The sequence below is a fragment of the Haliotis cracherodii genome, unplaced genomic scaffold (genome assembly GCF_022045235.1).
Source record: "Haliotis cracherodii isolate W230 unplaced genomic scaffold, xgHalCrac1.p SCAF_6, whole genome shotgun sequence".
Lineage (NCBI taxonomy): Eukaryota > Metazoa > Mollusca > Gastropoda > Lepetellida > Haliotidae > Haliotis > Haliotis cracherodii.
In genome coordinates, this window is record NW_027266319.1 from 9,456,765 (window position 1) to 9,471,544 (window position 14,780).

The 14,780-nt window shown below is 42.4% G+C and overlaps 1 protein-coding gene across 1 annotated transcript in view; it reads left to right on the forward strand.

Moving 5' to 3' along the window:
• The first annotated feature begins 11,466 nt into the window (after positions 1 to 11,466).
• Positions 11,467 to 14,780, forward strand: part of LOC139445099 (uncharacterized) — a 52,993-nt gene continuing 49,679 nt past the window's right edge. The window contains exon 1 of the mRNA XM_071226189.1: positions 11,467 to 11,805. Coding sequence (XP_071082290.1) covers positions 11,730 to 11,805 — 76 coding nt within the window. The 5' untranslated portion in view covers positions 11,467 to 11,729. The remainder of the gene's footprint in view (positions 11,806 to 14,780) is intronic.

Below are 14,780 nucleotides of genomic sequence, written 5' to 3' on the forward strand. Positions count from 1 at the left end.
TCTCTCGTAGTCTCGTATCACCCCTGTTCACCCCGACTGATGTGTTTTATTGTTGCATCAGACATGCCATGCGTCTTCCCTGCTGAACGTAAACATCCACACGTGCTTTCACGCACCTCCCTTCCGGGTTCAGTCTTCTCACGAACATGTCGCCCGATGATGGGTCTGCTTCCACAACCTGGGGTGAGTGAGGGGGTTGGGGTTTTACTCAGTTTTAGCAACACTCCCGTCACCTTAAGGAGGGCGGTCGGGTAGCCTAGTGGTTAAAGCGTTCGCTCGTCACGCCAAAGACCCGGGTTCGATTCCCGACATGGGTACAATGTATGAAGCCCATTTCTGGCATCCCCCGTCGTGATATTGCTGGAATATTGCTAAAAGCGGCGTAAAACCATACTCACTCACTCCTCAAGGAGCAGGCCACCAAGGGGCCCGTGAAGATCCGGGGTAGAATAGGTCTTCAGGAACCCTTGCTTGCTGTAAAATGCGACTATGCTTGTCGTACGTAAGAGACGACTAACGGGATCGGGTGGTCAGGTTCGCTGACTTGGTTGATGCATGTCATCGTATTCCAACTGCGTGGATCGATGCTCATGATGTCAATCATTGGATTGTCTGTTCCAGACTCGATTATTTACAGTCCGCCGTCAATACCCGTCACATAGCTTGAATATTGCTGAGTGTGGCATTAAACAACAAACAAACGAGGTTACCAAGAATGGGCTTAGATCCCGGGTCCTTGGAGTGACGAGTGACATTAACCACTGGGCTTCCAACCATTCTTGCATATCCTGGAGACTCGAGAACTGAATGTCTGGTGCAAGCTACTTTCTTACCTGTTAAGAAGCATAGTTAATAGAAATACACAATGAATATTTTGAATGAGTGAATATAGTTTGGGGCTTTTAGCAATATACCAACAATTATACGGTGGGGGACAGTGAGTGAGTGAGTGAGTGAGTGAGTGAACGAGTGAGTAAGTTTACTCAGAATGGTTTTGGATGCGGGTGTTCTATATATCACTGTACTGCAAACTATACGATGCAGTGTTATATTGAATACTTGCATTGTATCGTTAGTAATACAATGTTATATATAATACATGCAGTGTACAGTTAGAAAAACAATGTTATATATAGAATACATGCAGTGAATAGTTGGTAATACAATGTTATATAGAATACATGCAGTGAATAGTTGGTAATACAATGTTATATAGAATACATGCAGTGAATAGTTGGTAATACAATGTTATCTAGAATACATTCAGTGTATAGTTGGTAATACAATGTTATATAGAATAATGCAGTGTATACTTAGTAATACAATGTTATATAGAATACATCAATGTATAGATAGTCATATATTTTACGATAGCCATATACGCGTGTGTTAGTGCGTGCGAGTGCTTGTTTTAGTGTACATCAATCCAGTTAATACTCAGCGCACTACGGCGGTGTGTGATCCCCTCTTCTCACATATCACAGTCCCCACCGGCTGTGTAGCACTCACTCAGTCCTTACATCAAGGTGTGAGAGACTTGTGTCATTAGCATACCATGTCTGCATCTGTCAATACACTTGATGCTCGATGATGTCAATGACTATTGTCGGGTATTAGGCCGTCGTCATATAGCTGGGATATTGCCGAGTACGGCGTTAAAAACAACAAACAAACAAACAAACAAACAAACTGTATGCTGCCATTTGCTGTGCCGTTCTATCATTCTAAACTAAATGTCAAAAGAAACCTTGCTGCAAGACGTCCGACAGATGCTGTATGGGTGAAAAGTCAGGAGAACATGCCGGCCACGGTAAGACGTTGACGTTGTTGTTGGCAAGGACATACACTCTGATACGAGCTGTGTGGGGTCTGGCGTTGTCGTGTTGGTAGAGAACACCTCGGGGTTGTCACTGTAGGTACAGTCTGTCTGAAACGCTGCAACAAGTTTCCAACGGCAACACGGGAACGGCCAAAGGTTCTTGCAACGTGGATGTGCGTGGCCCCCATCTGGACCACCCCAGTTGCTTGCTCACGTTGTTCTGATGTTAGTCTTGTCACTTCAAATGTGTGTTTTTTAGAATGTGGATGTTTGACATTGCTACTGTGTAGTTTTTATACCCCTGTGGCACGTGCATTTCTACCAGCAATGACATCACGTACGACTCAGGTATGATGCGTTTTGGCGATGTGTTCGTGCCTATTTGGTTTTGAACCAGTACAACTACTTTAAATCGCATTAATTTCAAATGTGCACAGTTTCTTTTGCGGTTTAGTTTAGGTCCGTTTTCACCTCGCCCATAATAAAGTTTTGCTAAATTTCTGGAAACAAAGATAAAGTATCACAAAGTAGAGAAACCTACACATGTATTAATATAAGCAACAATTATATCTTAAAATTCACGGCGAACAGTTTTCCTTGAACAATATAGTGCAGCCAATGGGAGATCAACACTCCGAACTGTAGTGAGTGAGTGAGTGAGTGAGTGAGTGAGTATAGTTTTACGCCGCTTTTAGCAATATTCCAGCAATGTCACGAAGGCGAACGCCAGAAATGGGCTTCACACATTGTACCCATGTCGGGAATCGAACCCGTGGCTTCGACGTGACGCGCTAACGCTTTAACCACTAGGCTACCCGACCGCCCCTCTCCGAACTGTAAGAGACTAGACGACATCATTACGTTGATCCACTGTATTACTGACTGTGAAGCAAATAGTCAGGATAATTTTCAATGTTATTTCAAACTGTACAATTTGGTGCCGTGTCTTTATTCACAATGTTGACTCAGGCACCAAGACTAAAATGACTTAACTGGTTAAGAGAACCTCTCCCCTCCGATTGCTTGTAGATATTTTGAAAGTATTAATAGATACCACTGAAGTGTCGTCCATTTAAGGATGATGCCAACGGCCTTGCCCTTTTGCTTCAGCATGCTTATAGATAACGGTACTTAGTTCTGCAGGAGAAGGTGATATCTAGTCATCATTTTCAGACACATCACATTCTAAAGCAATTTTTGCAAATACAGACCTCTCAATGGTTATAATACGATACCGCAGTCTACATAGTCAGTAGAACGGTTTTGTAGGTAGGATACACACAGTCTATATCCCCCAAGAATGTGTTATACAGGGTTGATACAAAATTTATCATCCAAAACTGGCTCCCACAGGAGATATCGCTTGGATGAGATCAAGCGATATCTACACTGTAGATGTAATGAAATTACATCACAATGCTTTGCAGACCATGGTAACCAGTGACGTAATGAAATGACATCACTAATGGCTTTGCTACTGAAGGTGTTAGCAGTACCTTTTACACTGAAGACACTGCTAATTACTGTCTACAAACTGAAAAAGTTGGAAGAATGATGTTGGATAATAAATAAAATCTCACCCTCGTGCCTTTTGATGTCAAATATATCAACACTCGTTGATAAAAGTGGCAAAAATCCTCGGCAAGCCTCGGAAAAGACAAAAAAGACAATACGGTGAGATTCTCTCTCTATATACTGTCTAAAAGAAGAAAGGAATAAATATATTGTACTTGGCCAAAACTCTACAGGAACTACGGTAATAAACAGCTGTTGCCATATGCCCTATCAGTTGACATGTCTCACAATATAATTGGATGCATTGTATTGTGTAAACTTAGAAGGGGAGATTCGACACACGCGAATACCTGTGTTGAACCGGTGAAGGGCTCACCGACACAATACCACACACCCACTCACGTCATTAATACAGGTGCGGCGTAAATTGTTTGTTGTTTAACGCCGAACTCAGCAATAGTCCAGCCGTATGGCGGCAGTCTGTAAATATAATCGAGTCTGGACCAGACAATCCAGTGATTGACATCATGATCATCGATCCACGCACGTACATGCACCCATTCTGAAAAATGGAGGCAAGGAATCAGCATTGGAGAGTATTTAATTGTTGGTACATATAACTGTCTGGAGTCAGAGCATGGAGAATCAAGTGCACTTGATAAGAGCAGGGACAAGGTTGCTCTTAAGCCTGTGTCGACTCAACAAACACACTGTTTGTTGTTTAACGCCGCACTCAGCAATATTCAAGGTATATGGCGGCAGTCTGTAAATAATCGAGTCTGGACAAGACAATCCAGTTATTGACATCATGAGCATCGATCCAAGCAATTGGGATACGATGACATGCATTAACCAAGTCAGCGAGCCTGACCACCCGATCCCGTTAATCGCCTCTTACGGCAAGCATGGGTTGCTGAAGACCTAATCTACCCTGGATCTTCACGGGTATATAGAGAAGTACGTCTATATCCACGTCGACTGTATGTAGAATGTGTCACTACCCTTTATGTCTATGTATAGCTACCCAGTATCACTAGCCCGTGAAGAATTGTTGCTCATGATGTCAATCGATGGATTATCTGGTCCAGATTATTTACAGACCGCAGTCATATAGCTGGAATTTTGCTGAGTGCGACGTTAAACAACAAACAGACAAACAGCAATGGCAACGAGGCTCCAAGCTGATGGAGAAACACCTCAACATCGGCCACGTCATTGGGGACCTGGGGACTCCTTTTCCACTAGACCATGAAGGTAGTCGACGGTGTACCGGAACGTGAAGACAATGAATCGATGATATTATTTGCTGCCATCGCTCCGGGGCAAGGGAGCTAACTGTGTTGTAAAAGTCTTGGCTGTAATTATGGAGTTATATTTTAACTGGACTAACGAGTCTATGCATAGTCCAAACAAAGTCATGTAACGAAATCAACATCCAGTTCGTAAACTGCCGTGCGACTCAGCGTCAACAGATATTTCCAAATCTTTTCATGCTTTTAATCACCTCACCTCATCTGGGTCACAGGGCACCTTAACCTGCACAACGAAACAAACATTGTCAAGATTTTACGGACGCTTCTATAAATACTATATCCTGAGTAGGGTCCCTTAGATCGACATCGATCTCATTCGTCACCATATTTCCGCAATATACACTGATACCATTCGGCTTGTCTCGAATTGACACGAGCGGATCACCAATGACCCGGGTCTTCGGCTTGACGAGCGAACGTTTTTGCCACTAGGCTACCCCACCACCAGTAAAATAAGTACAGGTATAACAACTACATGAGGGGTGATTGAGAGTAATGAGCCGGGACAATTGATTGTTAGTGTGAGTCCCACCCAACACAGACCGGCAATATTGTCAGTACCATCACACACAGACCGGCAATATTGTCAGTACCATCACACACAGACCGACAGTAATGTTAATACCACCCAACACAGACCGGCAATATTGTCAGTACCATCCTACACAGACCGACAGTAATGTTAATACCACCCAACACAGACCGGCAATATTGTCAGTACCATCACACACAGACCGACAGTAATGTTAATACCACCCAACACAGACCGGCAATATTGTCAGTACCATCACACACAGACCGACAGTAATGTTAATACCACCCTACACAGACCGGCAATACTGTTAATACAATCCTACACAGAGTGGCAATACTGTCAATACATTCCTACACAGACCGGTGTCAGAGCGTGGAATTCCCCCCCCCCCCCCCCCCCCCCCCCCCTCTAGCCTAATTTCCCCCGGAAAACTGGCTATATAGCCATACTTCCCACGGAAAGCAAACTAAATGGCCATATTTCCCACCCGGAAAATACACTATATAGCCAATTTTCCGCTTTGGAGTCAGATTTCCCCCATAATTAAATATATGTCTATTATCAAAAGTACCTAGATGTACAGTTGGCTGATGGAGTAATTTACAAGAGAAACCATGATTAAAATCTTGTGGTTTTTTTGCGCCATACATTCTTAATTTTAATAAATAGAGGATAGTTCATTTCGTGAGATATGGCGGATCTGTCACTCGACAGATCAGATCAGCCTTTTGTCACTGACGAAATGAAATGTTTTATTTATTATATATGTATTTAGTAGGGTATGTGTTGTTGTTTTATTTGTATTTTGTTGTTGTGTATTTGAGGTAAATCAGCGAATCTAAAATCTTCCAACTGTCTTCAGTAACAATACGTCACATTGCTAGTTCAAACACACTTTGCTAGTTGATTTCTATCAGGTCTGCACTGTAAACTTTAACGGCAGTCGTTCTCCTTATCATGGTTGCAGTGACATATCACTTTTCTGTCATCGAGAATCCTCAGTCTCTCACTGCCAAGAATATTATAAAGTATATTTACAACGTATATAACGCATATATCTGTGCGCGCTCATGGTGGTTCTTGCCCCGATCAGAGGTCCGTATATTTTGCATTCCAGAACTTCCCAGCTTCATGTGAAATATGCAACCAAAGCTGCCTGTCAGGCGCTAGAAGATTACCCATTCACATTACCGTTACCACATTAACTCCTTGGTACCCATTTACTGTTTGTGGACAGAGGCATGCATGAACAAGATCACTTGCCAAAGGTGACGCCGCAAATTTTTCAACTCGTGTTTCAGTGGAAGATATATACGTGAGTACTGTTTCCGTCATCTGTTCATTTACCAACTGATGAGCGGATTCTGTTTCGTGCACAGGGTTGTGAACTGCAGGCTATGCTTGCGACAACACTTTTAGGACCTGTACTAATGTCAGCCCTTAGGTTAAATAACTAAAATAACTACAGTGGCTAGCAAAATCTCAGGATGCAAATTCAACAGTCTGGACTCTCTTTACAATCAACGTGTTTTACAGCTTGCAAATAGAATTTTTGACCAACCAAATCACTTTTTATACCCTTGTTATGACGTTTCACCATCTGGAAGAAGATATCGTTTACCTTGTTTTAAATCAAATAGAGCCAAATCTTCATTTGTTCCAGTTGAAGGTATTTCCTGGGAACATACAATTCGGAAAAGGTTTGGAGTTCAAGCTGGTCTATTGCGCCAGAAACACAGGACAAAACTTTGTCCAGAAATTCTAAAATATAACTGTCTTCCACTGTTTTGCTGTTTGTTGATTCCAACACACCCTTATTCACTGCATTGTAGAAAATAACTGACGTGAAGTATTTACTAGTATCCAGCAACAGTTCATAAGTAGGTTCTCTCGCATGAATAACAAGTGGCAAGTCGGAATCGTCTATGTTTTCAACACTTAACTTGTTATACAGGATTCCTAAAAGCTTGTTTTCAGTTGAGACACGTTTAACTCTCTTAATTTCTCTATCAAATATGACATGCAAGAAGTTCGCTTTTGCCATTGCTGTTTGGTCAATGTTTGTTAAATGGTGCAGTAGGTTATGTTTTTTAATACTGCATTGAAAAATCTGAGGGATATATGGGGAATTCTTCTATATAGCTATACTTCCCCCTTGTATTCAGGGGGAAAATCTGACTCTAAAGCGGAAATATGTCTATGTAGTCATTTTTCCCCGGGGGAAATTTAGCTATATAGCCCTTTTTCCGGGGGGAATTTAGGCTTTTTTGCCCTTTTTCCGGGGGGAATTTAGGCTAGGGAGGAAATCCCACTCTCTGACACCGGTTATACTGTTAATACCTGCGTGTATTAGAAGTGTGCCTGTGTTATCGTATAGTGAGCGAGATGAATGTGGACTATGCATGTGTTATCGTATAGTGAGCGAGATAAATGTGGACTATGCCTGTGTTATCTTATAGTGTGCGGGATAAATGTGGACAGTGCCTGTGTTATCTTATAGTGTGCGGGAAAAAATGTGGACAGTGCCTGAGTTATCTTATAGTGGGCGAGATAAATGTGGACAGTGCCTGTGTTATCTTCTAACGGGCGAGATAAATGTGGACTCCGCATGGGTTATCTTTTAGTTGGCGAGATAAATGTGGACAGTGCCTATGTTATCTTATAGTGGGCGAGATAAATGTGGACAGTGCCTGTGTTATCGTATAGTGAGCGAGATAAATTTGGACAGTGCCTGTGTAATCGTATAGTTGGAGGGATAAATGTAGACAGTGCCTGTGTAATCGTATAGTTGGCGAGATAAATGTGGACAGTGCCTGTGTTATCGTATTGTGAGCGAAGTATATGTGGACAGTGCCTGTGTAATCGTATAGTTGGAGGGATAAATGTGGACAGTGCCTGTGTTATCTTATAGTGTGCGGGAAAAATGTGGACAGTGCCTGATCTATCGTATAGTTTGCGAGATAAATGTGGACAGTGCCTGTGTTATCTTATAGTTGGCGGGATAAATGTAGACAGTGCCCGAGTTATCTTATAGTTGGCGAGATAAATGTGGACAGTGCCTGAGTTATCTTATAGTTGGCGAGATAAATGTGGACAGTGCCTGTGTTATCGTATAGTGTGCGAGATAAATGTGGACACTGCCTGTGTTATCTTATAGTGTGCGAGATAAATGTGGACAGTGCCTGGGTTATCTTTTAGTGTGCGAGATAAATGTGGACAGTGCCTGTGTTATCTTATAGTGTGCGAGATGAATGTGGACAGTGCCTGGGTTATCTTTTAGTTGGCGAGATAAATGTGGACAGTGCCTGAGTTTTCTTATGGTTGGCGGGAAAAATGTGGACAGTGCCTGTGTTATCTTATAGTGTGCGAGATGAATGTGGACAGTGCATGAGCTATCTTTTAGTTGGCGAGATAAATGTGGACAGTGCCTGAGCTATCTTATAGTGTGCGGGGAAAATGTGGACAGTGCCTGTGTTATCTTATAGTGTGCGGGAAAAATGTGGACAGTGCCTGTGTTATCTTATAGTGTGCGGGATAAATGTGGACAGTGCCTGTGTTATCTTATAGTGTGCGGAAAAAAATGTGGACAGTGCCTGAGTTATCTTATAGTGGGCGAGATAAATGTGGACAGTGCCTGTGTTATCTTCTAACGGGCGAGATAAATGTGGACTCCGCATGGGTTATCTTTTAGTTGGCGAGATAAATGTGGACAGTGCCTGTGTTATCTTATAGTGTGCGGGATAAATGTGGACAGTGCCTGAGTTATCTTATAGTGGGCGAGATAAATGTGGACAGTGCCTGTGTTATCTTCTAACGGGCGAGATAAATGTGGACTCCGCATGGGTTATCTTTTAGTTGGCGAGATAAATGTGGACAGTGCCTGTGTTATCTTATAGTGTGCGAGATAAATGTGGACAGTGCCTGTGTTATCTTATAGTGTGCGGGAAAAATGTGGACAGTGCCTGATCTATCGTATAGTTTGCGAGATAAATGTGGACAGTGCCTGTGTTATCTTATAGTTGGCGGGATAAATGTAGACAGTGCCCGAGTTATCTTATAGTTGGCGAGATAAATGTGGACAGTGCCTGAGTTATCTTATAGTTGGCGAGATAAATGTGGACAGTGCCTGTGTTATCGTATAGTGTGCGAGATAAATGTGGACACTGCCTGTGTTATCTTATAGTGTGCGAGATAAATGTGGACAGTGCCTGGGTTATCTTTTAGTGTGCGAGATAAATGTGGACAGTGCCTGTGTTATCTTATAGTGTGCGAGATGAATGTGGACAGTGCCTGGGTTATCTTTTAGTTGGCGAGATAAATGTGGACAGTGCCTGAGTTTTCTTATGGTTGGCGGGAAAAATGTGGACAGTGCCTGTGTTATCTTATAGTGTGCGAGATGAATGTGGACAGTGCATGAGCTATCTTTTAGTTGGCGAGATAAATGTGGACAGTGCCTGAGCTATCTTATAGTGTGCGGGGAAAATGTGGACAGTGCCTGTGTTATCTTATAGTGTGCGGGAAAAATGTGGACAGTGCCTGTGTTATCTTATAGTGTGCGGGATAAATGTGGACAGTGCCTGTGTTATCTTATAGTGTGCGGGAAAAAATGTGGACAGTGCCTGAGTTATCTTATAGTGGGCGAGATAAATGTGGACAGTGCCTGTGTTATCTTCTAACGGGCGAGATAAATGTGGACTCCGCATGGGTTATCTTTTAGTTGGCGAGATAAATGTGGACAGTGCCTGTGTTATCTTATAGTGTGCGAGATAAATGTGGACAGTGCCTGTGTTATCTTATAGTGTGCGGGAAAAATGTGGACAGTGCCTGTGTTATCTTATAGTGTGCGGGAAAAATGTGGACAGTGCCTGTGTTATCTTCTAACGGGCGAGATAAATGTGGACTCCGCATGGGTTATCTTTTAGTTGGCGAGATAAATGTGGACAGTGCCTGTGTTATCTTATAGTGTGCGGAATAAATGTGGACAGTGCCTGTGTTATCTTATAGTGTGCGGGAGAAAATGTGGACAGTGCCTGAGTTATCTTATAGTGGGCGAGATAAATGTGGACAGTGCCTGTGTTATCTTCTAACGGGCGAGATAAATGTGGACTCCGCATGGGTTATCTTTTAGTTGGCGAGATAAATGTGGACAGTGCCTATGTTATCTTATAGTGGGCGAGATAAATGTGGACAGTGCCTGGGTCATCTTATAGTGGGCGAGATAAATGTGGACAGTGCCTGTGTTATCTTCTAACGAGCGAGATAAATGTGGACTCCGCCTGTGTTATCTTATAGTTGGCGGGATAAATGTGTACTATGCCTATGTTATCTTAGGGTGGGCTATACCAGCATTAAAAGTGCAAATTATAGATCAATATTTAATTTATTTCCTTTAGTTATTTTTTTTTTTAAATTAACACAAACATGATAGTTGTTTCGAGTATATTATAGGCCGGACCAGGCCTTAAGCGTGCATCTCGATGAAGAAAAAGGGCAATGCTATTACTCTTTGCACAAACCTTTACCTAGTTTCAGAAATGAACATTTCTCAGTGAAAAAATAAATAGGAAACGGAACAAAACACATTAATTTGCTGATATTGTTTCCATAAAGTCTCTACAGAACATTTTGAAATTGATATTAGTCATTTTCTTGTAAATTTATTGAAAGAAAGCAGCAAGATAGCTCGCGTAACGAGCTCCAGGCAGGAGTGTCTCAGTGTGAAGACAATACCCCATTCTTTAGCCATTCTAAAATTCAAACGTATTTTAATTGATCATACCATCCTGGAACGATTGCAAATACCCCAGCCTCTGAGCGTTTAAATTTCTAACCATTACGTCAAATGAGTCATTCCATTCAAACATACACTTTACAGATTAAAAGATTTATTTGTAAACGGGTTTCCCCAATTTATTATGAATGATATCCGGTTTAAAGTACATCAAACACTAGAAGGAAATACACAACGTACTTTTTACCTCCATCAAACAATCAAGTAACTGAACTTCACCAACTTGTATATTTTTATCGTTTTATGTTTACATCAATCTATAACGAATTTTATTTAACTCTAAATAGGGGCAGAACGAAAACAACCACGTGAACGCATCGACACTCGACTGTGCCTAATATTTCCTGTAAACTGTATGTTTGAAGAGCTTGTATATACCATGTCTTGGTTAGGGTAGTCTGTCCGGAAACGTTTCTAAGATTACCGAAAGACGGTGCACAGTTGATGTAAGTTAGCTTTCTGAGCGTGCCGCGCAGTCCGCCTTTTGCTGTAATGTATGACTGTGCCAAGTCTTGTGACTGCTGCTGATCCTATTAATAGGCAAAGTCCGACATGTGTTGGAGACCGACACAATCAATGAAAATATTGTAATATGGACATTACCCCGGACCAGTCCATTCTCTGATGCCAGTGGGAGCAGTATGGCGCATGCTAGCTTGGTAACTTGAGAGAACAGACCGAGGACTAGGAGGCCAGTCCACACCGTGACTCAGAGAATACACAGGGAGATCGCAACTGCACGACCGGTCGTTCATAATGGTCGGGGAGAAATTGACTCGGGATAGACTGAGTACCACTGCTTGGAATTGGGTCGTCTGCTCCACGCTGACCGGTAAGTTGGGAAGATGCCATTTTAAACACGACCTTTTGTAGATGATGTGAGAGGATGCTGCTGAGTCTGACTGTAGCTAGGCAGGTGAGAACACTGCTTCATTCATGCACAGAGCCGTGTGTACGAGCGATTGAAGCCTGCTGTCAATTACCCGCGGATTCTGTCAACACGGCAAGTGGTGTACAGGCGGACTTTAAAACACGGTCGTGACCTTTTGGGCTATACGAGCATCTCAGACGGGTACATGTGTCGAACAGACGTTCGTGTCGAATAATGCGCTGATTGAAATTACTGTTGACCCGAGTTGACCTGTGCCTGCAAGCACGAGCACTAAACACGTGTTGTATCCCGGAGATACGGAAAATAAAGCACGTCCTGTCTTCCAGGTACGATATATGTGTGTATATGCAGGCATCGCAGACTTCAGGCAGAGAATGCATGTAGGAAGTCAATGTAAACAATCCGTATCGTCAGGCCGGATAATTAGTTGATGCAACACAATCTCTAAGCATAGTATGGAGTAGGGCTGGGACGGGTAACTTGGGTTCTCGGGTCGGGTGGGTACTGAGTAGGATCCGAGTACCCACAGGACTACCCGGACCCGTGGTTAGTCACGTGATATATTGTTTAATGACAATAACTATCCAAACCTCTATGGTTGCACTAAAATTCACTAATGTTCCCATTTCTTTCTGACTATGCACCCATTCCTTCTGACTTTTATATGTTTGAGTAAAGAAAAAACTTCAAGCAGTAAACACGTAGGTGTATCTAAATACATTTTGCGAGGGCAACCTAGTCCCAGTTTGTACCTTTCTCTTGTGACCGGGTAGGGTCGGGTAATAGGGGCTAGGGTACCCGGGTATTGGGACTAGTCCCAGCCCTAGTATGGAGTCGTAAGTATATATAACTTTGTGACAAGCGACCATTAACGGTTGTATTAATTACCGAGTGGTAGTAGTCGTTGTGGTAGATGTCGCTGTTGTGTTGAAGCAATCGTGGTGGCGGCTGTCGTAATATCGGAATTTTGAATGAAATACATGTATTTATGAAAACAAAACCAATCTAGATTTATATAAAATCAAGTCTTGCCATCTCCATTCCACATGAAAACAGCATCTGGAATTGTTTTGTTTTTAATTTTAGTGGAGAGAAATGTATTTTGTAATAAAAGATTTCATAGACTATTTCTGGTGACTGTGTGACTGTGCTACGTATTGGCAGTAGTGGTTGTAGTGTGAATAGTGATAGCCCAGAAGCGGTTGGGTAGCCGAATGGTTTACGCGTTCGCTCGACCCACGGAAAACACCGGTTCGATTCCCCACGTGGGTACAACGTGTGAAGCCCCGCTCGTGTCCCCCGCCGCCATAGTGTTTGAATATTGCAAAAAGCGGCGTACCATACTCTCTCACTCAGTGATAATCTTCGTAGATATAACAGTACTGTAGGCGGAGGTCAGGGATTAAACAAATCAAATAGGTCCTTGACGTTGGCGCTTATTGATAACGACCCAAAGTGATATCTAATGCTCCAAAATAAGGTCATCCCCATCTCTCTCCAGTGGGACTTCCATGTATGGATGAAGAATCGAGCCCCTTTATAATACAGTGTTGATTTTGTTTTATGAGCTCCCAGCACACTTTCTCTAATGGCGAAGCCTAACTAAATACAAAAAGCAACAGCCGTGTTTTTCCATGTGTAATTCCATGCAATTGCCATGTGTAAAGATTTACGTCAGTTTTGTCGGTCAGTGATTTTCTCTGGCAACAGGAGTCAGCTTTTCTGTACAATATAAATATTTGCCGGGTGCCGACATAATACGTCTGTAGTAAATGAATACACGGTACTGTAATGTATGTGACGTACAACCCGGAAGTACCCTAGCCCCGCACCATGTGGGATGACTGCAGGTTACACAGTGTTACATCATGGCTAACTTTAGTCTTCAACATGTGAGATGACTGCAGGTTACACAGTATTACATCATGGCTAACTTTAGTCTTCAGCATGTGAGATGACTGCAGGTTACACAGTGTTACATCATGGCTAACTTTAGTCTTCAGCATGTGGGATGACTACAGGTTACACAATGTTACATCGTGGATAGCTTTAGTCTTCAACACGTGAGATGACTGCAGGTTACACAGTGTTACATCATGGCTAATTTTAGTCTCCAACATGTGAGATGACTGCAGGTTACACAGTGTTACATCATGGCTAACTTTAGTCTTCAACATGTGGGATGACTGTAGGTTACACAGTGTTACATCATGGATAGCTTTAGTCTTCAACACGTGAGATGACTGCAGGTTACACAGTGTTACATCATGGCTAACTTTAGTCTTCAGCATGTGGGATGACTACAGGTTACACAGTGTTACATCATGGCTAATTTTAGTCTCCAACACGTGAGATGACTGCAGGTTACACAGTGTTACATCATGGCTAACTTTAGTCTTCAACACGTGAGATGACTGCAGGTTACACAGTGTTACATCATGGCTAACTTTAGTCTTCAACATGTGGGATGACTGCAGGTTACACAGTGTTACATCATGGCTAACTTTAGTCTTCAACACGTGAGATGACTGCAGGTTACACAGTGTTACATCATGGCTAACTTTAGTCTTCAACACGTGAGATGACTGTAGGTTACACAGTGTTACATCATGGCTAACTTTAGTCTTCAACATATGGGATGTTAAAGTGTATCATATCATGGCTAACTTTAGTCTTCAACATGTGGGATGACTGTAGGTTACACAGTATTACATCATGGCTAACTTTAGTCTTCAACACGTGAGATGACTGCAGGTTACACAGTATTACATCATGGCTAGCTTTAGTCTTCAACACGTGAGATGACTGTAGGTTACACAGTGTTACATCATGGCTAACTTTAGTCTTCAACATATGGGATGTTAAAGTGTATCATATCATGGCTAACTTTAGTCTTCAACATGTGGGATGACTGT